The sequence below is a fragment of the Mustelus asterias genome, chromosome 20 (genome assembly GCF_964213995.1).
Source record: "Mustelus asterias chromosome 20, sMusAst1.hap1.1, whole genome shotgun sequence".
In the NCBI taxonomy this organism is placed as follows: domain Eukaryota; kingdom Metazoa; phylum Chordata; class Chondrichthyes; order Carcharhiniformes; family Triakidae; genus Mustelus; species Mustelus asterias.
Window position 1 is genome coordinate 64,101,725 of NC_135820.1, and position 27,729 is coordinate 64,129,453.

Consider the following 27,729-nt stretch of genomic DNA (forward strand, 5'->3'; position numbering starts at 1 on the left):
AGCACCCGGAGGAAACCCACGCAGACACGGGGAGAATGTGCAGACTTCACACTGACAGTGACCCAAGCTGGGAATCGAATCCGGGCCCCTGGTGCTGAGAGGCAGCAGAGCTAACCACTGTGCCACTTTTCACATCTGTTGATAGTTTTATATCCTGCTGGTTTCCTGGCCCAAACTTCAGCTTCAGTCAAATTTTCACCAAAGATGTGGCAAATTATTGAAGTTTTTCTCTTTTGTAATAAAATTAGTAGCAGACTTAGTGGGCTGAATTTTCACTAGGAGATGGGAAGCAGGAGCCAGGACAGTTTCCATACCCCAAACCTGCCACTGTGGGGGAAACAGTCACTGACCTGGGATTTTGGGAAGGAGGTGCCCTATTAATTGGCATTAAGACAGGTTCATTGTCCAATTGAGGACAACAGGCGGGTTCTCAAATCTGGAGAGCCAATCAAAGGCCTTCCAACTCAAGAGGAGCCACAGAAAAGGGCAAGCAGCTGAGTAAACATTTTAACATGAAGATGTAACATAAATTTTAATTAAACATTTGAACGGGGCATCATAGTGGCACAGTGGTTAAAACTGCTGCTTCACAGCGCCAGGGACCTGGGTTCAATTCCGGCCTCGGTTCACTGCCTGTGTGGAGTTTGCACATTCTCCCCGTGTCTGCATGGGTTGCCTCTGGGTGCTCCGGTTTCCTCCCACCCTCCAAAGATGTGCAGGTTAGGTTGGATGGCCATACTAAATTGACTATTAGTGTCAGGGGGATGAGCAGGGTAAATATGAGGGGTTACGAGAATAGGGCCTGGGTGGGATTGTGGTCGGTGCAGACTCGAAGGGCCGAAAAGCTTTCTTCTGCACTGTCAGTTCTATGATTGGAAATGCACACTTAGCCAGGCCTCCATATTTGGAGAGGAATCCCTGTACAGAGCGACTTTTAGTTGAGCCTGCACCCTGGCAGGCTGGGAGGGTTTGTGGGCCTGCTTGGATCACAAGCCCTTGGTCTTCTTCTGGTTGACTGTCTCCATGAGGTAGCCCCTTAATGCTTCAGGAAAATCCCAGTGAACTTCCTTTCCATCCCCTTAACATGGCTTTGAATGAGCCTTATTGGCTGTCTGCCTCGTGGGCAAAACCTGCCTTGGCGGAAATGTAAGATGATAAAAGGTATGGATAAGGTAGACGTGGAGCAGATGCTTCCTCTTGTGGGGCATTCTAGGATGATAGGCCATAGCCTTAGGATAAGGCGTAGCAAATTTAAAACAGAGTTGAGGAGAAACTACTTCTCCCAAAGGATTGTGAATCTGTCAAATTCGCTACCCCAAAGTGCGGATGCTGGGACAGTGAGTAAATTTAAGGAGGAGTTAGACAGATTTTTAATTGGTAATGGGTTGAAAGGGTTCTGGGGAGAAGGCAGGAAAATGGAGATGAGGAGCATATCAGCCATGATCGAATGGCAGAGTGGACTCGATGGATCGAACGGCCCAATTCTGCTCCTGTATCTTATGAACTTCTGAACTTAAGCCATGTGCTAAATTAGTGATAAAACACTGACTTTATCATTTCAGATACATATTTCATCACATAACCATTCTGATTTTGCTTCAGGCAGGTTATGATTAATTGCAAATGGACAATTAAAATCAATTAGATTTTAAGTATGTATTGTAAATAGTGTTTGGAAGATATTTCAGTTTGTATATATTTGCACTATTGTTTGAACCCAGTTAACTCCTGGGTAAACACACATATAACCAATTAACAGAATAAGGAAACCTGCCCAGTGGATTTGGACGTTATTGGTACCTCATACTTTACATTATTCCAGTATTAGGATGCTGGGATGTATGACCATATTACTGCTGGGCTTAGACAATACATTAAGCACACGTCATTCGTTAAGAAATTGTAGTCATTATATTTCTCAAAGATGACCAATACATTATGACTCATTACATTCAATCTTACAATAGCATTTCAAGAAGAACTAGTCCAATTCAATAAATGGTACTTAAATGTTTTATTCAAGATGACATTCCAGTTAAGGTGATGGTTGTGTGGTTAGTCTCATAGTAACACATCATTTCACTTAAGAATTAAACTGCACTGATTCCTGCACACAAAATAAAAGAAAGCCTTCAAAGCAGCCAGGAAGAATAATAGAATTACAATGAGGGTAACTGCACTGTCTTCATGAACATTGATGACTGAATTACATTGAGAGCAAAAATGAATGAAATAGACAGTATATTCTTATCAATCATGCGGATGTAGCTTTAATGTGACATTACAATACAAATTTCTATACCAAAATAATGTTTACCATTAACTCTATCAATAAATTTAGTGCATAATACTGTGCGTCAAAAAATAATTTAATGAAGAATTTATCTCGGAAAGGAAATTTATGAACCATTAGGGTGGAGAATTGTCACTTCTTCCATTAAATACCTGTGAGAAAAAGAAATAATTTTATCAACTTTTATTTCGATTCCATTAATAATGCATTCGTATGTGGATAAGACTTGAGATTTTAGTTAAGCAATTTTGTTGTGGTTAACTTGGGTATCTGACATCTGGGCTAAGAAATCCACACAGGGAGAATTTTTATTCTTTTGACATGGATTATGCATTCTATCATTGTAGGGGCTCCCCCCCCCCAACAAATGCTTAAATCAAGAGTAATTGTGTGGCACAGTGGTTAGCACTGCTGCCTCACAGCACTAGGGACCCAGGTTCAATTCCCAGCTTGGGTCATTGACTGTGTAGAGTTTGCACATTCTTCCCGTGTCTGTGTGGGTTTCCCCTGGGTGCTCCAGTTTCCTCCCACAGTCAGAAAGACATGCTGGTTCGGTGCATTGGCCTGAACAGGTGCCGGAGTGTGGCGACTAGGGGAATTTCACAGTATCTTCATTGCAGTGTTAATGTAAGCCTTACTTGTGACTAATAAATAAACTTTAATTGGGCCCAGCAAAGCCCAAGGAGCCAGACAACTAAACAGAAGTCTAGACTGCTGTAGATTAAGCAGCTAACATTTGCATAATTCAGCAACACAGATCAGTAAGAAGGTTTGTGCTGCTTGTTCAACCAGAACCACTATACCTTGACTGGTATCAGATGGGATAAATGTTCACCTCCATGGTAGGCCCATCTCTCCAAGCTCCATCCATGAACCAAACTGGCTGATCAATCACCAACAGTGTTCTGGGATTACTGTGGACCTGTTTAGCTCAAGGACTGGAGTTTGCTGCAGAGGTTTCATAGAATCCCTACCATGCAGAAGGAGGCCATTCAGACCATTGAGTCTCCAACAGAGCATCCCACCCAGGCTCTATCCCCGTAGCCCCACATATTTACCGCGCTAATCCCCCTAACCTACTCATCTTGAGACACTAAGGGATAATTTAGCATGGCCAATCCACCTAACCCGCACATCTTTGGACTTCAGGAGGAAACTGCAGCACCTGGAGTAAACCCATGCAGACACGGGAAGAATGGGCAAACCCCAGTCATCCAAGGCCAGAATCGAATCCGGGCCCTTGGCGTTGTGAGACAGCAGTGCTAACTATTGTGCCACCATGCTGCCCTCGCCTTAGTTCCAATCATCTATGGACACCTTGAAACCAATATAACACCAAGCAGACCATTCTCAATTTTCGCCCACTAGCCAAGACTTGCTGCCTAGTGCTAGTCATTTGAAAATGAGGTACCGAGGTTTTGAACACTTGCTAAGTGGACCCCAGATAATGGATAGGAGCATTAAGTTAGACATCATAGCAATAATATGTGTGCATCCTCCTGATCACAGTTTGTATCAAGTGTGACAATTGTTGACTCAGTGGAGCAGTCCAAAAATGTGCGGGTTAGGTTGATTGGCCAGGTTAAAAATTGCCCCTTAGAGTCCTGGGATGCGTAGGTTAGAGGGATTAGCGGGTAAATATGTGGGGGTAGGGCCTGGGTGGGATTGTGGTCGGTGCAGACTCGATGGGCCGAATGGCCTCCTTCTGCACTGTAGGGATTCTATGACTCTATGATAAATGTATCCATGTAATACGTCACATAGACCATGAAATGTTTAGGTTCAATCCTCAGCAAGTGTTGAGTTAGCTGATTGTGTTTAAGCAGCAATAGATGCTTCACTCATCATTGCTGGCTTTCAAAAGTCTAGGGAAAATAAATTAAACCGGAGCCCCTGATTGTCACTATTATTCGGGGACACTTATAAGTCAAATTCCTCAGTGGTTTAGAATGGGAACATTCATTTGAATCAACACCTGTTATGAGGTCACCCATGACAAAAAGCATGAGGGTGACCTCCATTATTGCTTTGAAAAGGGGAAGTGAAGAAATTGAAGGAGGAAAGGGAAGGAGAACTCAATAACAGCAAAAACTCACCATTACTGGGATTGATTCCATAAGTTGCTTCCAGGGCTGCAGAGACATCCTCAGGGAGCTGCCGTACATTTATATTTTCAAGTCTGCAGCAGATCACAAACAATTTTCAACTCCAAACTGATTTTTAAAATCCCTAAACCTAATCCTAACCCTGCTGGTACTTTATTTTAAATGTGGCCTCCATTACTAGTAAGTAATGATAGGCCGGATTTTCCAACCTTGCCCACAGCTGGGATTTTCCTGTCCCACTGCAGTGAACAGAGATTTGGCTGAGCGCCAAATTCTCCATTCTTGCTGGCTGCCGGCAGCAAGGTGTGAACCACCAGAGAACTCTGGTCCATGTCTTGTAATACTTCCTCAATTCAAGGATGATAATTTGAAGTTATGTTATTTAACTTATGTCACATATTTTTAGTTCTGTGATAGTTTCAGAGCACAGAATAGAAATAAAGTGTGGAATTTTACCCGTACGTCCGGCCATACAATCCCACCCGAGACCAACAGAGAATGCCATCCTCTGAGCCTAGCCTGTCCCAGAATTGGAGCGGGCGTGCCAGTAAAATTATAGCCATTGTGTAGTTGGGAGCAGATATTTTATTCTTTGGCTAATTTTACCTTTACCTCCTCTCATGAATGTGTTGGCCGCTTTGCTGGGTACATTCCTACAAGAGTCCCAATATCTGCTCTTTATACACAAGTCTAGATTTTTATTTTTATTTATTCTTTCATGGGATATGGGTGTCACAGGTAAGGACAGCATTTATTGCCCAAACCTTGAACTAAGTGAGTGGCTTGCTGCACCACTTATTGATGAGGATCTGGAGTCACATATAGGCCAAACAAGGATGGCAGATTTTCTTCCTAAAAGGACATCAATGAGCCATATGGGTTTTTACAACAATGGTTTGATTGGTCACCATTACTGAGGTTAGTTTTCAATTCCAGATTTCATTAATTAAATTTCACCAGCTGTTGTGCTGGGATATGAACGCATGTCCCCAATTTTCTTTTGCCTGGCCTCTGAATTGCTAGTCCTTCATCAGATCGTGAGCATTAGCCATCTTACCATTGAGGTGCTATAGTTGAGACCCATCCTGCTCTTGTTGAACTCACTTCCACTCTTTCTTGCCATCATAGTTTGTTTCCCCTTTCAATGCCGGGAGCATGCAGACCAATTTTTGTAGCCGAGAACCCCCCAGCCCTTATCAGTATCAGAACCGAAGACAATAACTGAGTACAGACCATGGATTGAACCTAGAGTATTCCTGCATAACGGATGAGTTTAACCTTTTGGGGAAGTGGAGATGCACATGAACAGAGCAGACAATTTAGTTTAACATCTAATCTGATAGGTGACACCTCCAGAAATGAAGGCTCCCTCAGTACTGCACAGGAGTGTCAGTGTGATTCTCTGCTCCAGGCTCTGGAGTGAAGCTTGGCTTCTCACATAGAGGCAAGACCCCTACCCTCTGAGCCACAACTAACATCTGAACATCCAACCCAGCTACTGAGTGTAGGTGGGCTATTTTATCAATGTGGATATCCAACTAATTCCAACTTTATTTTCAGCCCTTGCCGCACAAATGTACTTTTCCAGAAGGGGGGTCAATGAATTTCATACTGGGGAAGAATCATGGATCATTTTCCTCTTCCTTATCCCAAGTAAGTTGAGGCTAATTGTAATGTCCCAATTGCTACTACGAACTGAAACTGGAACATTCTATTCTATATAGATCAGTTCTCCATTGGATGGGGAAGTTGTCATCCTGAGATGCGTAGGTTAGAGGGATTAGCAAGTAAATATGTGGGGGTAGGGCCTGGGTGGGATTGTGGTCGGTGCAGACTCGATGGGCCGAATGGCCTCCTTCCGCACTGTAGGGTTTCTATGATTTCTATGATTGGTCACAATGGAGCTATATGATTTTTTTATTTACATTCCACTTTTAGTTAATGGGACTCTCATTATTTTATGTATCAAAATGGATAACCTTTATGTCACAAAATTAGTGTTTGGACACAGTGTGTTAGTAGTGAAACATGCCACTTGTTAATGCCAATTAGCTTGGAATATTAATTATACCTTTGATTGCCCAGAATTGCAGCCAAGTATTTTCTGATTGCCATCTGCCTCTGGTAACGAGCATAGGTATCTGTAAAGATGTCATCAGAATGTCTCTTGGCTAAGAGTTCAGGCTCTTCCTCAAGGCTGCTATCACTATTTTAAAAAGACAAAATTATTCCCAGATATTACAATGGTTTGAGGATGGTAGTTTGAAATTATATTACTTAACTTAAACCACATACACTGTATTTTAACAGTTCACAATCTCTTAGCAGGGAAGGGCCTAAAGGCTAATAACTGCAATTTTCACTGTTGCACCCACAGGTAACCAAACAATATATCCTTTCATAAAGCACCAGTATCATGTATGCATCATGCTGAGTAACACATTCAGTTTACAATGAATTCACCAAAGCTACAGCGACTCTATATAAAAAGTATGTATATTATGTATTCAAATAAACTCACTGTGTACCGAAAACGCAGTGGATTTCATGCACAAATACTGAGATGAACTGTTATTACTCTGCCAGTGAAGGTACTTAGGCCAAACTTTACTCTAAAAGGAATATGCTATTTAGCTATTCAATGAGAGAACATTGAAGTCTAGGGAAATGCTATAAATATCCCTTATTATTTTTCAAAGCCTCTGTGCCTCATTTTTCCTCCTACTAAATTGCACCCCTTACACTTATTTCAAACAGGCACCTAAAGAAGAAAGATACAGGGCCAAGGGGAAGGGACAGGGGAGAGGTGGGACTAGTTAACTTGTTCTTGCAGCGAGCTGGCACAGACTCGAGGGAGTGATTGGCTTCCTTCTGTGGTGCACCCATTTTATTTTATGATGCTAATTTTCCATTTACATGACCGTGTTTGTGAATGTGTTCTTGGTATTTCGCTTTTTTCAGTTTTAACTATAAGTACACCCCCCTCCCCCAATTTGGTGCTATCTGCACATTTCCATATTGTATTTCCAATTGCCTAGTCCAAATAATTTAAAGAAATGGTGAACAGTGATCTCGGCACCAATCCTTGTGGAACATAATTTTCCACCTCCTGCTAGTCTGAGTAACTGCCTTTCACTCCTTACTTTTTAGTTTTCTATTTGTAACCAATTTACTATCCATTCTGCTCCTTGTCCCCTGTCTCCAAATGCTCTGACCTTAATTGGGGGATTCTATTTATCAGAGGCATTTTAGATCCCAAATGTATCACCTCCGCTATGTTACCCTTATCTAATTTTTCTTCAAATAATTCAATAAGGTTGGTACAGTATGACCTTCCCTTTTAAAATCCGAGCTGATTGTTCTTTATTATATTTTCAGCTTTCGAGATGTTTTCTATTACAACTTTGAGTAAAGGTTCTAATATATTTTCTGCCACCAACATTACGCTTACTAGTTCCCTGTATGTAATCTGTCTCCCTCTCTGAATATAGATATCTCCTCCCTAACCTGTTTGAGAATGCCTGGCTATAATGCATCAGAACCGAGGTTCAATCCTCTCTAAGTTTGTCTAACTTGTCAATTATCCCCCTCAGAAGTCCATTTTTGATCTATGTAGGAATAACATGTCCCCTTTGTTATGCTCCCTGGTAAAAACCTGAGGCAAAATTCAATATTTCTGCCACTTCACTGTTATTGCTTGTGATTTCACGTTGTCTATCCCTTAGTAGCCCTACCCCTACCTTAGATCCTTAATCTTTCTTTTGTTACTTATCTACCTATGGAATATATTACTGTTTCTTTTTGTATCTTTTGATGATTTTCTTTTGGCATCTAAGTGTTCCAGGGTAGTTTGGGTGCCTGTAATTAAGTTACCATTCTCTATTTATTTATTTTTATAAAGTTATTATTATTTATTTATTATTCTCACAAGTAAACATACATTAACACTGCAATGAAGTTACTATGAATATCCCCTAGTTGCCACACTCCGACACCTGTTTGGGTACACTGAGGGAGAATTTAGCATGGCCAATGCACCTAACCAGCACGTCTTTGGAGGAAACCGGAGCACCCGGGGAAAACCCATGCAGACACGGGGAGAATGTGCAGACTCCACACAGACAGTGACCCAAGCCAGGAATCGAACCCAGATCCCTGGCGCTGTGAACCAGCAGTGGTAACCAAGGTTAACGTTAATGTCAATGGATGTAATCCATTTTAAAGCGATTTTTTGATCAAATATTAGAATCATAGAACCCCTACAGTACAGAAGGAAGCCATTTGGCCCATCGGGTCTGTACCAACTATGATCCCACCCAGGCCCTATTCCCGTAACCCTCATTTACCCTGCTAATGCCCCTGACATTAGGATCAATTTAGCATGGCCAATCAACCTAACCTGCACATCTTTGGACTGTGGGAGGAAACCGGAGCACCCAGAGGAAACCCACGCAGACACGGGGAGCAAGTGCAAACTCGACACAGACAGTGACCCAACGAAATTATATTCTTTGGAATAAAATTTCAGGCAATTAACATCACATTATTAGAAACTGAGAGAGAGGCATTTAAACTGATAAAGCGCTACAAAATAAATCACAGCAAATTGGAGAAGTGTTGGCTCACCCCAATCTTTTGCCCATAATTGTCTGCAGAAGCTTCCTTGCAGATATTTGGCCAAGGACTTTCCTGTAGGTGTTGGTGAATATTGCATCTGCATGCCTTTCAGTTCTGAATGTATAAATAAGCAGCAAGAATTATTAAAGTCACATTGGAATTAATCAACTTCTAATAAAGTGTACTTAAGTTTTTTTTTGATGAAACTCCATCAACCAGACAAGCCGCAACCTTGAGAAATATTTTAATGCTTTATTTCATCATAAACATTTTAATCATTACCCATCAGAGTCAAAATGGGGGTGAAGATATCAGCATTACAACTGAGGATAGAACAGAGAGTAACATACAAACATAGTAATCGTGTTTATGTTGAACAGTGAATGACAGGTGCATTGGACAGAAAACTGAATTAATGAAAAGTTCACAGGAGAAATTTAACATTAGATGATACATGCAAACCCAATAGGCACAACCAGGGAATCTGGAAAGATAATTTAGTTTGACATAGGTTTTTAATCCTATACCTCGCAATTGCTGCTGACCTCCCAGCAAGTTTTACAATTCTGTTACTCAGATGCATAAGCATTGATGTTGTGAGAAAGTTGGACTGCAGAAATCAAGAAATGACATTCTGTCAGAGTGATGGGTTAGTTTGGTTATCTAAGCAAACCACTACTAGACATTGCAAAAGGCAGAACATGTCTCACAAATGTTTTAGGAGAAGAGATTGTTCCTCTAAATAGTGAATTGTTGAACCCATTTATAAATACGTTTACAACTTGGATTACACACAGCATACAGGGAATATGCCTTGAATGGACAGAGGGTGAAATGATGGTGAATGAGGGTGAAATCTAGGTAGCACAGATGTCAAATACACAAGTGATTGTATAGATGCATCTATTACAGTGTAAATTTTGAGCTAACAGTGTCTGGACTCACCGTTTGCCAGTGGAGTCCAGGGCAGACTCATTGTCCTCAGAGATCCCGTCAGCTAGGGCAATGTCGCTCTCCTCTCCTGGGGAGGTGAGCAATCTCCCCAGTGTTGACCTATTTTCAAATCTACGGTCAGAGACAGAGAAGAGTCCTTGCTTAATTACAAGAAGAAGGTTACGAATAGCAATCTGTAACTGCCTTAATAGACTTTGAAGTGTAAATTATTGGATCACTGCACACAATACATCAAACAATTATGTAAAACTTATCTATTAATCTTTAAGCGATTAATCATATCTTAATACAGTGGGGATTCAAAACGTGTTTTCCCACCAATTCGTCTATCACAGTATTGGGAAGTCGAGTCTGGGGAATACATGATTTTAGTATTTCACTTTTGTAATCTTAAATTGTCACCTATCTTTTTTTTCTTTTTCATTTTTGTATTATCCACTCACAAACATTATACTGTATTCCGGACCTTGCTTACATTTAGCAGAAATCTTGCAGTTACTGTTACTAGCATTGACTGAGACCAGTTGAGTTTTATCCCGTTAAAACACACTGGTTTGTTTGACAACATTTAATTAACTTTTGACACTTATGCCAGTGTGAATCTCACATCAAAACCAATAAAACAGGTTAAGGGAGCCCTTAAGGTTACACTAAAACGGAACTATACACTATGTGCACACACACATGTATATTATATATAGAGAGTACTATGCATAGTATATGTAGTATATAAAGTGTATTTATTAGTCACAAGTAGGCTTTACATTAACACTGCAATGAAGTTACTGTGAAAATGCTCTAGTTGCCACATTCTGGTGCCTGTTCAGGTACACTGAGGGAGAATTTAGCATGGCCAATGCACTTAACCAGCACGTCTTTAGGATTGTGGGAGGAAACCAAAGCACCCGGAGGAAACCCATGCAGACATGGGGAAAACATGCAAACTCCACTCAGTGACCCAAGCCAGGAATCGAAGCTGGGTCCCTGGCGCTGTGAGGCAGCAGTGCTATATAGTATGCACACATATATATGTATGTACTATATGGAGGAGAAATATATTTGACGACTGGAGAAGCAATCCTTCTTTTGTAATTCGATATTATTTAATGCAAAATCGGATATTTCAAATTCAAAATGTAAACACATTTAATTCACCAAACTTTGTGGATAATTCAGCTTCACTTCGGTTCATACTGACATTCTCCCTCACTGCCTTAGATTATCCTAGAGAAACAGGTCTGCTACTGCCGAACAGTTCTGCCGAATGCAATAGATGTGACACTGACTATACAATCTATAGTACAATCGCCGGACTCACCTCAAGACTGGATACACCGGTGAACACAGTGTGTGCACGGTCAGACAGTAAAACACTAGGAGGGAAGCTCTGCCCAGCATTGTCTGTTGTTAGACAGAGAGGGGGAAAAAAACAAGAGTTGATAATAAATCATTTAAAATTGCACAAGAGTTGTGAAAACCGTTGCTTGGGGGAAAAAAAAGACTTTGAATCTTTCGAAGTATAATGCAGAACGCGGTGTGCAGAGCAAACTTACTTACCCCTGGTGGTTTTCGATAGTGGCTGGAGGGTCGAGTCGAGTTTGGCAGCTGCTGAACTGCTCGGCTGTTTGAACTCGGTTCCTTTGCCAGCTTATTTATATTGCCAGTGGCGACCGGAGAGGGAGGGCGATACCGACGCCTACACCACACTTAATTTACGTAGTTTATTGTTTTTTTTCTCTCCATAAGAAAGTAATGAGAACACTGGCGCATATACTGCTTAACGCATTTTATTCAGGGATTCAGGCACTTTCCAGCTGATTATTTTGCTTTCTTGCCAACAGCATTGCTTATATGCAATGTCCATACCAAATACATCAATAAACACATTTCTAAAAGGTTTATGTTTTTGGGGGTGGGGGGAGAATGTGTTTGTTGTGCTTAGAGCTTGACACTTAAAAAAACATTAAAATCTACAGTGTTCCAAAGTGAAGGAAGCAAATCGGATATATATATATATATATATATAAACAGAGATTAAAAAGAACAACTAGAGATTGTGGGAAAATTTGAAAACATTGGAAATAGGCAGGCGGTCCGTCTAAAAATGAGAAACTGCACCCCACCCCAAACTTCTTCCCTACATTCTAAAAAATGTCAAAATAGATTCCATGTAGGGAAAAGTGAAGGGGAATGGTTACTATGCAATATGGGGGAACACCTGTGTAAGTGGGGGGAGGGGGGAATACTTCATTTAAATAGGCTATAATCATGATGTTCTGAAACAGTAAAGACAGTGTGCAATTAACACTATCCTCATAACAGTAATTTGTCCTTCAGACAGCAAACAGAAATGCCTGTGCAACATTCCTTTAAATACGCACAAAGTACATTGAGTTCATTTTTTTTAAAAAAAAGGAAAATCGACAGAGGGCAAGAGAACGCCTCAAAATCGAGACATTTTGCAGGTTCTAACTTTGCTGAGTAATTTCAAATTTACCCCTCTGCCCATGGGGCGCTTGAAGATGCTTAACGCATCTTGATTGTCCAACGCTGGGGTGTAATTGTAGCAAGTAGTGAAATTATTGGTATTCTGAATATTCACAGTGCTGGTGAGGTGAAGGCTTGTCTCAAACTACTCAGATTTTGAGCGGGAATGAAGTGCTTCCAAATCGTCATTTCATTTATCATAAAACTAAGGACATATTCATAATAGGAATTATAGCCTTGATGTGGGGAATGCAGATATACTTAAACAATATTTGCAGCAGGAATTGTCCATGCGTCTGCAATGCGCTCTAAAACTCACAAAGCAACATGCTTAGAAAGCCCTCTACCAGAACATAGAACATAGAAAGCCACAGCACAAACAGGCCCTTCGGCCCACAAGTTGCGCCGATCACATCCCCACCTCTAGGCCTATCTATAGCCCTCAATCCCATTAAATCCCATGTACTCATCCAGAAGTCTCTTAAAAGACCCCAACGAGTTTGCCTCCACCACCACCGACGTCAGCCGATTCCACTCACCCACCACCCTCTGAGTGAAAAACTTACCCCTGACATCTCCTCTGTACCTACCCCCCAGCACCTTAAACCTGTGTCCTCTCGTAGCAACCATTTCAGCCCTTGGAAATAGCCTCTGAGAGTCTACCCTATCCAGACCTCTCAACATCTTGTAAACCTCTATCAGGTCACCTCTCATCCTTCGTCTCTCCAGGGAGAAGAGACCAAGCTCCCTCAACCTATCCTCATAAGGCATGCCCCCCAATCCAGGCAACATCCTTGTAAATTTCCTCTGCACCCTTTCAATGGCTTCAACATCTTTCCTGTAATGAGGTGACCAGAACTGCGCGCAGTACTCCAAGTGGGGTCTAACCAGGGTCCTATAAAGCTGCAGCATTATCTCCCGACTCCTAAACTCAATCCCTCGATTAATGAAGGCCAGTACGCCGTACGCCTTCTTGACCGCATCCTCCACCTGCGAGGCCGATTTAAGAGTCCTATGGACCCGGACCCCAAGGTCCTTCTGATCCTCTACACTGCTAAGAATGGTACCCTTCATATTATACTGCTGCTTCATCCCATTGGATCTGCCAAAATGGATCACCACACACTTATCCGGGTTGAAGTCCATCTGCCACTTCTCCGCCCAGTCTTGCATTCTATCTATGTCTCGCTGCATCTTCTGACATCCCTCCAAACTATCCACAACACCACCTACCTTGGTGTCGTCAGCAAACTTACCGTTTCGTGAGGAATCTTTAAGCACGTATGACTACGTTGGGCATTCGTCGATCAGATAATCTCATTAATATTCAACACATATTTCTTACTCAGAAATCGACTGCTCACCGAAGCTCAGTTTGTGCTCTGCCAGGGATACTGAGCTCTAGAACTAATTAAAGCCTTGGTCCAAACATAGACAAAAGAAGTGAGGTGAGAGTGACTGCCCTTGACATCAAAGCAGCCTTTGACTAAATACACCATGTCAATTCAAATCAATGGCCATCAGGGAAATTCTCTCCACTGGTTGGAGTCCTACCTGACCCAAAGGAAGATGGGTTGTGATTGTTGGAGGCCTATCATCTCAGCCTCAGGACATTGCTGTAGGAGTTCCTCAGGGTAATGTCCCAGGCACAACCATCTTCAGCTACACCAATGACTTTCCCTTCACTACAAGGTCAGAAGTTTAGATGTTCACTGGTGCTTGCACAGTACCATTTGCACCCTCTCAGATACAGAAGCAGTCTGTGCCCACATGCAGCACAATCTGGATAACATTCAGGCTTGGGCTACTGGCAGTAACGTTGGCACCACACAAGCAAAAGTGCGAGGGAAGCTTTCATCTCCCTTTGATATTTAACAGCATTATCATTACTGAAATAAGAACACAAGAACTAGGAGCAAGAGTAGGCCATCTGGCCCCACAAGCCTGCTCCGTCATTCAGTAAGATCATGGCTGATCTTTTTGTGGACTCAGCTCCACTTACCTGCCCGCTCACCATAACCCTTAATTCCTTTACTGTTCAAAAATTTATCTATCCTTGCCTTAAAAACATCTAATGAGGTAGTCTCAACTGCTTCACTGGGCAGGGAATTCCACAGATTCACAATCCTTTGAGTGAAGAAGTTCCTACTTGACTCAGTCTTAAATCTGCTCCCCCTAATTTTTATGCTATGCCCCCTAGTTCTAGTTTCACCTGCCAGTGGAAACAACCTCCCTGCTTCTATCTTATCCCCTTCATAATCTTACATGTTTCTATAAGATCTTCCCTCATTCCTCTGAATTCCAGTGAGTATAGTCCCAGTCTACTCAGTCTCTCCTCATAAACCAACACTCTGAACTCCAGAATCAACCTAGTGAATCTCCTCGGCACCCCCTACCTCCACTGTCAACATCTTGGAGGTCATTACTGACCAGGAACGTAATTGAAACAACCATGTAAATACTCCAGCTACAAGGGTGGATTGGAGGCTGAGAATTCTGTGGTGATTAACTCACCTCCTGACTCTCAAAGCTTATCTACCACGTACAATTCCAAGTGAAGGGCATGATAACTGGATGAGTGTAGCTTCAATAACATTCATGAAGCTTGACACCATCTAAGCAACCCGTTTGATGGGCACCCCATCCACTAGTTTAAACATTCATTTTCTCTACCACTAGTGCACAATGCCAGTAATGTGTACCATCTGCAAGATATGCTGTGACAACTCACTAAGTCCTCTTCAACAGACCTATGACCTTACCACCTAGCAGAATTAAGGCAGCAGACACATGCTGATGCCCCAATGTGGGCACAGGTTCCCCTCCATGCCACAGACTTTGTGACTTGGAAATATTTCGCAATTCCTCACTATTGGTGGGTCAAAATCCTGGAATTTCCTGCCTAATATTACTATAGCTGTACCTACACCACATGAATTGAAGTGGCTCAAGAAGATGGCTCACCACCACCTTCCCAAGTGCAATTAGGAATGGAAAACAAGTGCTGGCCTATCCAGCGATGCTCCCATCCCATGAAATAATATTTTTCTAAAGTTTGGAACTGATAAAATGTTATCAACTTGAAATGTCAATTATGTTACTCTTTCGGCAGTTGCTATCAGATCTATTTTTATAGCATTTTCTGTCATGATTTATATACTGCAGCTGTCCATCTAAGAGAAGCTGCGGTTAGTAGACATTTGAGAGCAGTTATACAATCACTTCATTGGTGATATAAAGTGTCATCCATTTTAAAATCTAACTGTGCAACCTTTACACCAATACTGGGCACTGCACCTCAGAACGGATGTGTTGCCTGTGGAAACAGTGGAGTACAGAAATACCAGACTGTTACTCGGGTTCCAAGGGTTAACTTGCAAGGAGATGTCATAAATATATTTTTCGTGCCTTCTCTTTGCTTTCCTAATTGTGTTATATATTTAAGTGGTTGCATGATTGCTTTAAGAGCTGATTGCATGACTTGACAGTGGTGTTATTCGGGTGTTTTACAGGTTTATGTTTTATTTTCTATTCTATAAAGACAAAAACCCCTGCATTGTTGTTGTTATTTTGAATCTACGCGTGCAAACTGTATCATTTTCTTTTTGTGTAAATCCCACAGCCCTTAACATAGTTCAGACATTACAAAAAGAAAATTGATAATGAGCCGCGATTTCATTACATCAAGAAAAGATCCTAAGAGAATAAAAGCATCATGGATCCTTACACCTCGAATATTAGAAGACTGGGGAAAATCAACAACAGGATTAAAGGTTGGAGTGCCAGTGAAGTAAGAAACAAAAGGACAAAATAAATATTGCATTTCTTATGAAAATAAAATCGGGTAGATTCCTCTAAGCTGCAGGGTCCATGCATGTGTTGCAGCGTGTAACAGCAGAGCAGGAAACTCACTACGCAGTTGAAAAAGGGTAGAAGTTCTCTGTGTGGTTTTAAAAGAGAGGGAGGGGGTGAGGGGGTTTCGATCAGAGAAGGTAGTATCCGGCTTTGCTGTATAGCTGGAGCTAGCTGGAAAAAAAAATACATCAAGTCTACGATTTACAGGGTTAAAAAGGGGAGTACTGGGAAGACAGCAAAATAAAAAAATATACTGGGCAGTCTCAAGTCACTTGTACCAGCAAGGGAAACGGTGGGTCAATTAGGATCCATGGTCCTTTCAATGAAGGAAATGAATGGAGTTCCTATGTTGAGCATTTTCAGTACTCTGTACAAGCGAAAAAATTGCTTGCTCGTACAAGCTTTTCTCAGTACAATAGAAAGTAAAACCTTCAAATTGCTCCCCAGCTTGGTTCATCCAGCAAAATCAGGAACCAAAACCTACGATGACTTGACAATGATCCTTGAAGAGCCACTGATCATCAGGAAATGGTTTAAGTTTCACTGAAGGAATCAAATGGAAGACAAAGGTATTGTTCAGTTTGTGGCAACCTTAAAATGGCTGGCACAACATTGTGAGTTTGCTGACTTATTAGGGATACTCTTTGAGGTTGTCTAGTTTGTGGTCTCCAATGTGAGGCTGTACACAGAAGGTTGGTTACTGAACATGCTTCAACTTTAAAGACAGCAGTAGAAACTGCAGTATGAATTGAACTGGCTATTATACAAACTTCATAATTTGGTGCGGAAATGAGGATCTATAAGTTGGAAACTGCCCATAAGAAGTCAAAACACCAATAATCATGTCACAGATATGCCCAATCCATCACGCAAACCAGCCTCCCATCCATTGACTCTGTCTACACTTCCCGCTGCTTCGGCAAAGCAGCCAGCATATTAAGGACCACACATTCTCTCTTCCACCTTCCGTCGGGAAAAAGATACAAAAGTCTGAGGTCACATACCAACCGACTCAAGAACAGCTTCTTCCCTGCTGCCATCAGACTTTTGAATGGACCTACCCTGCATTACGTTGATCTTTCTCTACACCCTAGCTATAACTGTAACACTATATTCTGCATTCTCTCATTTCCTTCTCTATGAACAGTATGCTTTGTCTGTGTAGCGCGTAAGAAACAATACTTTTCACTCTATGCTAATACATGTGACAATAATAAATCAAATCAAATCAAAATCAAAATAGACCATTTAGTGAGTCAATTTTGGAGCAAGGCTAGTCAATGCAAGAAGTGTGGAAAAATGGATCACATTACAAAAGCTTGTTGGGCTAGATGAGCTTGCTCTGAGAAGAATATTGAAGAAGAAGAAAAAGTTGCATTTTAGAAAAAGAATTTACAACACGGAAGAAAATAATTATGGCTGTGAAGAAAAGGATGTCCAGAAATATGCTGAAGAGCTCCAACTGAACATCTTATCTATACAGGGTGAATCACATAGACTGTGGGTGATTCCGAAATTAAGTGGACAACCTATTAGGATGGAGGTTGATACTGGTGTTGCTGTCTCTTTAATACCAACAAAAGCTGAAGCATCTTCCTTTAAAATCAGCTGATTTGATTTTAAGGACATGCACGAAAGAGATCATGCCGTTAAAGGGCTACATCATGGTCAACATAGAGTTGAGTGGACAGACAGTGGAGTTGCCTCTCCCATGTGGTCCGTGGTAATTTTCCAGCTCTATTTGGGAGATTGTGGTTGGAGAAGATAAAGCTTAACTGGAGTGTGCCAAAAGACTTGTTGATGCCAAAACAAGCCTACAGCACCTGGATAAATACAAGCGTGTTTTCGAAGAGACACTTGGCTCAATGAAGGGAGTCCAAGTGAAACTCAAGATAAAGCCTAAAAGTCAACCAAAAAGTCTCAAAGCAAGAATGGTGCTCGATGCAATTCAACTCAAGGTTGAAGAAGAATTAGTATGACTTGTTAACACTGGTGTGTTAGAGCCAGTTATAATGAGTGATTGGCCATCCCTATTGTACCTGTCATGAAACCAAATAGTCCAGTTTGTATTTGTGGTGATTTTAAAACAATCATAAATCCAGTATTTTGTGCTTAGTATCATAAAACTCCCCCTTTTCCTTTGTCTTCTCCTAATTGCTCCTTGATATAGGGGTGGCTCTGAATTTGTTAGTCTGAATCATTGCTATCTTTTCCATGAATGTCTCCCACTGATCTGGTACGGATTTAACTTCAAGTAGTTTTCTCCCTAATTGAGAATTGTTATTACTGGTCTGCTTTTCTGTAGCCATCCTAAATCCAACTAATTTATGGTCATTTCCACCAAAGTGCTCCCCAACTGATTTCCCTTCCATCTGCCCAGCTTCATTCTCTAAAACTAAGTCCAGAACTGTCTCCTCTCTTGTTGGACTTGCTACGGATTGGCGAAAAAAGTTATCCTTAATGCATGATGTCCATTGAAGACCGGGATGAGGAGGGTTTTTTTTCTCTCAGAGGGTAGTGGATCTGTGGAATTCTTTGCTGCAGAGGACTGTAGGGGTTGGGTCGTTAAGTATGTTCAAGGCTGAGAGTGACAGTTTTTAATCAGTAAGAGAACCAAGGGCTATGGGGATAAGGCAGGGAAGTAGAATTGAGGATTTAATGAGGTCAGTCATGATCACATTGAATGGCAGAGCAGACTTGATGGGCCGAATGGCCTACTTTTGCTCCTATATCTTATGGCCTTAAGAATTTTGCTTCCTCTGTGCCTTTCATGCTATGATATACCAGTAATTATTAGGGTAGTTGAGATCTTCCACTATTACTGCTTCACCATTTCTGCAATTCTCAGAGAATTGTTTACATATTTGCCCTTCTATCTCTCTCTGATTAGTTGGAGGTGTATAGGATGATTGAGGATGAGTATATCGAATTTGATGCATTAACGCCAAAGGGTGCATGGATACTTCCAAGAGGCCATCCAGAAGTGCTTTAAGTTCACAACAACTTTGCATAATTTTCTACAGTGTCATAGAGTCATAGAGGTTTACAGCATGGAAACAGTCCTTCAGCCCAACTTACCCATGCTGCCCTTTTTTTAACAACTAAGTTAGTCCCAATTGTCCGCATTTGGCCCATATCCCTCTATACCCATTTTACCCATGTAACTGTCTAAACGCTTTTTAAAAGACAAAATTGCACCCTCCTCTACTACTACCTCTGGCAGCTTGTTCCAGACACTCACCAACCTCTGTGTGAAAAAAATGCCTCTCTGGACCCGTTTGTATCTCCCCCCCTCACCTCAAACCTATGCCCTCTAGTTTTAGACTCCCCTACCTTTGGGAAAATATATTGACTATCTAGCTGATCTATGCCCCTCATTATTTTATAGACCACGATAAGATCACCCCTAAGCCTCCTATGCGCCAGAGAAAAAAGTCCCAGTCTATCCAGCCTCTCCTTATAACTCAAACCATCAAGTCCTGGTAGCATCCTAGTAAATCTGCATTTAAATCTGCATTCAAACCTGCATTTAAAAAGTTTATTTAAAGTTTATTTTTATTAGTGTCACAAGTAAGCTTACATTAACACTATAATGAAGTTACTGTGAAAATCCTCTAGTCGGCACACTCCGGCACCTGTTCAGGTACACTGAGGGAGAATTTGGCATGGCCAATGCACCTAACCAGTGCACCTTTCAGACTGTGGGAGTAAACAGGAGCACCCGGAAGAAACCCACGCAGTCACGGGAAGAATATGTAGACTCCGCACAGACAGTGACCCAAGTCAGGAATCGAACCCAGGTCCCTGGCGCTGTGATACAGCATTACTAACCACTGTGCCACCGTGCCACGTAATCCACTGGGCCAGTTGAGAACTTTAAAAATGTTTAATGTTAGAACCCAGAACACTTATTCTCACAATTGATCACGTCAACTGTGACCTGGTTGGTAACTCTTTACCCTCTCAGTCTCCAGGTTCAAGCCCCACTTCAAGGCCTGAGTACAAACATCAAAGCTGACATTGCTGTTGAAAGTGTTAGCTTTAGGGTGAGATGTTAAACTGAGGCCTCATCTGCCTTGTTGAGTGGACTCAAAGATCCTGTGTCACTATTTTAAAGAATTCTCTTTCCCAGAAGGTGGTGGAGGCTGGGTCATTGAATTCATCCAATGCAGAGTTGGACAGATTTTTGACAGGCAAGGGAGCCAGGGTAATGGGAGGCAGATGGCAAAATGGAGCTGAAGCCACAACTGGATCAGTCATGATCTTACTGAACAGCAGAGCAGATTGGATGGTCTGTTCCTGCTCTGAAGTTATATGTTCATTATTAAATTGCTGCTTGCGGGTGTTTGCTGTGTGAAAACTGGCAACTGTCTTTCCCACATTACAACAGTGACTACACTTCCAAAGTATTTATTTGACAGTAAACGATTTTTGAGACATCTGGTTGTTGTGAAAGGAGTTGTGTAAATGCCAGTCGTTTTTTATTAAAAATTTATCAGCTTGAGGAATGGAACTCTGTATATATGGACATGTATACACAAAGCTTCCAAATCACTACACCACAGTGCCAGTCAGACTGAATTTTATCTTTGGTGCAAGGACTGACTAACTTTTTTAAAATTCATTCGTGGGACAAGGACATCATTGGCTGGCCAGCATTTATTGCCCATTCCTAGTTGCCCTTGAACTGGGTAGCTCACTCAGCTATTTCAGAGGGCAGTTGAGAGTCAACCACATTGCTGTGGCTCTGGAGTCACACGTAGGCCAGACCAGGTAAGGATGGCAGATTTCCTTCCCTAAAGGACATTTGTGACCCAGATGGGTTTTTCCGACATTGACAATGTTTTCTTGGTAATCAGTAAATCCCTTGATTCCAGATTTTTTTTAATTGAATTCAAATTCCACCATCTGCCACAGCAGGATTTGAACCCAGCACATTATCTGAGTTTCTAGATTAATAGTCTAGTGATAATACCACTAGGCCATCACCTCCCCTGACCACCGTAGTGGCAGATTTATAGGTGCACAAGAATTATAAATTCTTTGCGCTGGCAAAGCCTGACACTAACTAAGGTGCTGCAGGAGTGGATTCTTCACATTTAGCACTGATGCATGTGCAGAGGCCAGAGGCAACAGCCCACGTCCTTCACATCCCCCACACCCCCCCCCTCTCCCCCACACCCCCATTTTTAAATACTCAATCAAGATTTAAAAGTTCTAAGAAGAATGAGGGGGCATCTCATAGAAACCTATCAAATTCTAACAGGACCAGGTAGGGTAGATACAAGAAGGGTGTTCCTGATGGAGGGGCCATCCAGACCAGGGGTCACAGTCTGAGAACACAGGGTAGATGGTTTAGGACAGAGATGAAGAGAAATTTCTTCATCCAGAGAGTGGTCAGCCTGTGGAATTCATTACCACAGAAAGCAGTTGAGGCCAAAACATTGAATGTTTTCAAGAAGCAGTTAGATGTAGCTTTTGAGGCAAAGGAGATCAAAGCATATGGGGGGCGGGCGGAAGTGAGATGATGCCATTGAGTTGGATGATCAGCCATGATCAAAATGAATGGTGGAGCAGGCTAGAAGGGCCGAATGGTCTCCTCCTGCTCCTGTTTTCAATGTTTTAATTATTGAGTTGCCCAAATGGGTTCAATCCCTACACTGAGCGGTAGCGAGGACTAATCTGCAACCGGTTCAAACTCTAAGTGGTGTGTTTTGACCCCATGTGGGGGCGTGGGGAGGGGAGGGGTGGCCCGAGGAGTTGGGGGGGGGGGGGGGGTTCCTCCTGGACATATCACTGGGAACAAAGTGCCAACTTGGATCTTCTGTTTGACAGCGCAGTGAATTTACAGTTCAGGGGCTGAATCTATTCCTGCCCAGGGAATCTGGCGGGGATATTTCCCCAGAAGATATTCCTACATGGCCGCTGGATAAAACTTGCAGCGGAACGGCATCTCTACAACCACGATGCTGATTATGGAGTGGCGTTTGCGAAAACGCTTGAGTCCTTCTTCGACCACTGTATCATGATGCCCCTTGGTGTACCGCTGTTTAGTGGGGTCTGTGTGCAATCTGCTTGCTGAAACGCCTGCATTATCATCTGCAAATGTTAAACAGCAAGTTCAAGGCGACAATGTCCCTAGAATAGAATGCAATTTCAATATCCGCCGCTTCTGGACTTATTACATATCACTTGTTCTTACTCATCTCTCGGTTACGTCTGCTGGTTTAACGATGTTCAAACCGTCCAATCTCTTTACACTCGGAGGGACTGAGCAGGTACCGCTTGTTCCTGGCCGTAATGAACATTTGGACATAGATGGTTAAATTATATTTGGCTTATCTCGATTGTACACAAGATAGAAAATTGGTTTCATTTTGTATTTGTTAAGTAATCAAAGTAAGGAATAGACGGGGCAAATGTTTCAGAATTGCACTGATGTAAAGAACAAGATTTTTGTGTGCTGAAGTAATGTGGAAAATGCAATAAGCCTTTGTAGGTGTTTCTAACATCAGACATCATTGTGATTACTGTGATAATTCCGACCGACATCATCGACTTCATATTCTTACCATCAGCAGAGTTATTATTTGTGCCTGGAACAGAGACGTTAACGCTCCATATAGCTGCTGCATGAGGTAGAGGAAGAATAGTACGTGACAACAGGCGAGATTTCCAAGTTTAAACAAGCCTGACTATCATCTCGGATGATGAACTAACCTTTTGACTTTGAAAATAAAACTTGATTAAAACTTCCAAACCAGCGTTAGAGATAAGACATGGGCTGTAAAAAAGTTCAATATCAAATATAATTTTGAGTTGGCCCAGAGTATAAGCCACTATCACAAGTTCCTTTTGAACTGGCTACTCCTGATACAATATCACCACCGGTAGATGGTCTGGAAGCACTGATTCATGTTATTTTTCAATCATATTGCAGTGTAACCATCCCTAATTAGGAATGGATAACACGAGATATATGAAATGTCTAAGACACCAGAAGATATTTCACTGAATCACGCAACACAAAAGTTTTTAAGTTTATTTATGAGTGTCACAAGTAGGCTTACATTAACACTGCAATGAAGTTACCGTGAAAATCCCCTAATCGCCACACTGCGGCGCCTGTTTGGGTACACTGAGGGAGAATTTAGCATGGCCAATGCACCGAACCAGCATGTCTATCGGACTGTGGAAGGAAACTGGAACACCCTGTAGTAACTTTAAAAAGGGAACTGAATACAGGTTCAGGGTTACAAGGATAGAGCAGAAAAATGGGACCGATTGGCGAGTTCTTTCAAAGAGCCAATATGGATGTGATGGGCCACATCTTCTTGTGCTGTATGTTTTTACGAAATCTCAATGATTCATTTGAACTGGGGGGAAGGCAGGTTTGACCCCTGGTTTGTGCTAAGGCAATTAATTTCAGGATGATGACATCACTATAGCTTGTGTTTCGTTGGTGGAGGGGGGGGGGCAGTTTCACGGCTGGTTGGAGTCATACCTAGCACAAAGGAAGATATTTGTGGTTGTTGGAGGTCAGTCATCTCACTCATTGGACCTCACTGCTGGAGTTTTAAAGTTTATTTATTAGTGTCACAAGTAGGCTTACATTAACGCTGCAATGAAGTTACTGCGAAAATCTCCTAGTCACCACACTCCGGTGCCTGTTCGGGTACCCTGAGGGAGAATTTAGCATGGCCAATGCAACCAACCAGTGCATCTTTCGGAATGTGGGAGGAAACTGGAGCACCCGAAGGAAACCCATGCAGACATGGGGACAGACTCCACACAGATAGTGATCCAAGGCTGGAATTGAACCCGGGTCCCTGGCACTGTGAGACAGCTGTGCTAACCACTGTGCCACCAAGTAAACCATTTGGCCCATCATGTCAGCTCTTTGATGGAGTTATCCATTAATCCTGCTCCCAAGCACATTTCCATAGCCCTGCAATATTTTTCCCCTTCAAGTCTTTATCCTATTCTCTGCTGGACATTGCTATTGAATCTGCTTCCTTCACACTATCAAGCAGTGAATTCCAGTCAATCTCACCATGGAAAGAAAATGTTTCCTTATGTTAGCTCTTTTTCTGTCACCCTCTTTACCATTCATCTGCGATGATGTTAGAACATAAAGGATTAGTATTTATAAACAGAATCAAGACTCACTCAAAGACATTTCAGAAATATACAAAGCTCAAGGGGTAACTAAGGAGAGGATAGGGCCTCTAAGAGACTTGAATGATAATCTGAGAGTGGAAGTGGGAGATATGAGCACGGTTTTTAAATAATACTTTGCCATGTGTCTTCAGAAAAGAGGATGACATTGTAGTTAAGAAGGAAGAGAGTGCAAGATTGGATTGGGTAAACATAGCGAGAGAGGAAATGCTCGTGGATTCAACATCTTTGAATCATTGAATCCCTACAGTACGGAAGGAGGCCATTTGGCCCATCGAGCCGGCACTGACATCGATCCCATCCAGGCCCTATCCCCATAACCCCATGTATTTACCCTGCTAATCCCCTTTACACCAAGGGCCAATCAACCTAACCCACACATCTTTGGAGTGTGAAAGGAAACCAGAGGAAACCCACACAGACACAGGGAGAATGTGCAGACTCTACACAGACTGAGGCTGGAATTGAACCCAGGTCCCTGGCACTGTGAGGCAGCAATGATAACCACCGTGCCGCCCATTTGGAAGAAGATAACTCATCCACCTCAAGATGAAAGGTTGTGGAGGAAAGAAGCAGATGTTCTGGCCATCATTTTCCAACTCTCAGCAGATCTGGCAGCATCCGTGAAGAGAAAAACAGAGTTATTGTTTGTACTCGAAACATTAACTTTGATTTTCTCTCCACAAATGCTGCCAGGCCTACTGAACTTTTCCAGCACTTTGTGTTCTTGATTCAGATTTCCAGCATCTACAGTATTTTGCTTTTATTTTCCAATTCTCTCTGGCTAGAGGCAAGTTCAGTAAGAGTTTTAACAACACCAGGTTAAAGTCCAACAGGTTTATTTGGTAGCAAATGCCATTAGCTTTCGGAGCGCTGCTCCTTCGTCAGATGGAGTGGATATCTGCTCTCAAACAGGGCATACAGAGACACAAAATCAAGTTACAGAATACTGATTAGAATGCAAATCTCTACAGCCAACCAGAGATTCGCATTCTAATCAGTATTCTGTAACTTGATTTTGTTTCTCTGTATGCCTTGTTTGAGAGCAGATATCCACTCCATCTGACGAAGGAGCAGCGCTCCAAAAGCTAATGGCATTTGCTACCAAATAAACCTGTTGGACTTTAACCTGGTGTTGTTAAAACTCTTACTGTGTTTACCCCAGTCCAACGCCGGCATCTCCACATCATAGAGGCAAGTTGCCAGAGGACTGAAGAACTGCTAACTTTATAATACTGTTTAAAAAGGGAGGAAAGAATAGATTTGAGTAACCACATAAACGTCAACCTAAGATCAGTGGTGGACAAATTATTCAAAAAATTATGAGACAGTTGTTACAACCAGGTGAGAAGGGGTGAATTTGTTCCCTTCTATTCAGCCTCCTCAGTTGGTCATGAAGCCTTTTCCAATTTGAATGTATTTAACTGTTTAAGCTATGAGCAATAAGGAGCCAATCAAACAAAGTTTTCTTGAGTCAAAGAAAGAGCAAATATATTCAGCAGTAACCCGGAGAAAAAAATAACATAAATGTGATGTTAAGCATTTGGTTCTCATGTAGTTATTAGGGCTCACACACACAGGTATCTGAAATAAGGGTCGTTAGAGTCTAATAAAAGAAAGGTAAAATAAGATATGGTTAAGTGTCTGTTGATTGTCCTTGAGGTGTAGATTTTAAATGTTGCAGCCAATCTGGGTTAGCTGGTTTCATGAGTACGGTCAGATGTAGAAGATGTTGCAATTATTATGAGACCTCAGCTTGCTACTAGGTTTTTGGTACAGTTAGCTTATTAGACCAGGCGTCAAATTCATTCTAAAAGGAGGGGGAGAGAGCGCAGCCTTCAGCCTGTTTCCTCTTCTGAAGACCTTCTTGACACCGTCTGTGTCACTTGCAATCTCTCTTTAGTGACTGGGCAGTCTTGCCTTGAAATACTGCACTCATTGTGTATTTCCAAGCCACTTTGCATGCGTCTGTCTGCGGCAGCAATTGTTTCAAAATGTACTTTGTACAATAACTTGACTCGCATTTTAATACCTCTTCCTAAGACAGTTATGAGCTTTGATGGGTGTTTGGATGAAAAGAAATGTCTCCCAACTTCACTCCCCTGAAGGTGCTTTGTTTGTTCCTCACCTTTTAATTGGGAAGGTGGCCTTGCATTTTTAAGCAGTTTGCTCTGTCTCAGTTAAAATTGCAAAATTTCCAGCCAGCTGAAAGTTTAAAAATCATATTTTCCTAAATAAAGGGGCATAGCCTCGTGACAGTATAAATCATCACTTAGAAACGTATGGTTTAATGAAGGACACTGAGGTTGGATTTACTAAAGGAAAGTTCTTTCTGATTGACTTGAATTAATTTTTGGGGGAATAACAAGATAAGACAATAAGGGTAGCACATTTGATGTAGTTTACATGGATTTTAGCAAGGACTTTGTTTAAAGTTTATTTATTTATTAGTCACAAGTAGGCTTACATTACACTGCAATGAAGTTACTGTGAAAATCCCTTCGTTGTCACACTCTGGCGCCTGTTTGGGTTCACATCTGCTCCTGCATTGTTTCAAAGGGCAATGGATCAGGTCCTGAACAGACGGGGCGGAGTCCAGATCTCAACGACATCCTAGTCACTGGAAGTGATGAAGAGGTACACCTTTGGAACTTGGATGCCACTCTTCAGAGCTTGGAAGACTATGGTCTGAGGGCCTACAAAGAAAGGTTTACAAGGAAAGATTTCAGGACTAACACTGAGCCTGAAACCCTACTACTCCAAGAGAATGGAGCTGTCAGTTTAGTCAGGGTGTCTTCTAAGGGTGATCATTCTGCCATCATTGAGGAAACTGGCCTTAGTGAAGCTACATGAAGATCACTGCGGAGTCATACCCATGAAGGAAATAGCAAGGAATTATTTCTAGTGGCCTGGACTTGATGCTGAGGTTGAAGAAAAAGCTAGAACCTGTTCTTCCTATGCAAAGGTAAGAAATCTACCACCCTTAGCATGCCTGCATCCATGGGAGTGGCCTGAAGAAGCTTGACAACGTGTGCATGCGGATTTTGCAGGACCTTTTGAAGGACATATGTTTTTAGTAACTGTTGACACTAACACCAAATCGCCAGAGGTCTCTGTAATAACATCTATCTCATTAGAGATGACCATTAAGCAGCTGGGAGAAGTGTTTAGTCACTTTGGATTTCCAGGTAAGCTGATGAGCGAAAATGGACCTCAATTTGTCTCACAGGAATTTGAGAA

At 41.9% G+C, this 27,729-nt stretch overlaps 1 protein-coding gene across 1 annotated transcript; it reads right to left on the bottom strand.

Moving 5' to 3' along the window:
- Nucleotides 1-1,894: 1,894 nt before the first annotated feature.
- LOC144508321 (glucagon family neuropeptides-like) lies at nucleotides 1,895-11,590 on the bottom strand. Its single transcript, XM_078236149.1, has 7 exons — nucleotides 11,527-11,590; nucleotides 11,288-11,370; nucleotides 9,961-10,080; nucleotides 9,025-9,129; nucleotides 6,470-6,604; nucleotides 4,390-4,472; nucleotides 1,895-2,445 (listed from the first exon to the last, which is right to left on the bottom strand). The coding sequence occupies exons 2-7, from the start codon at nucleotides 11,365-11,367 to the stop codon at nucleotides 2,438-2,440; spliced, it is 531 nt and encodes a 176-aa protein (XP_078092275.1). The 5' UTR covers nucleotides 11,368-11,370; nucleotides 11,527-11,590; the 3' UTR covers nucleotides 1,895-2,437.
- Between the last annotated feature and the right edge of the window lie 16,139 nt (nucleotides 11,591-27,729).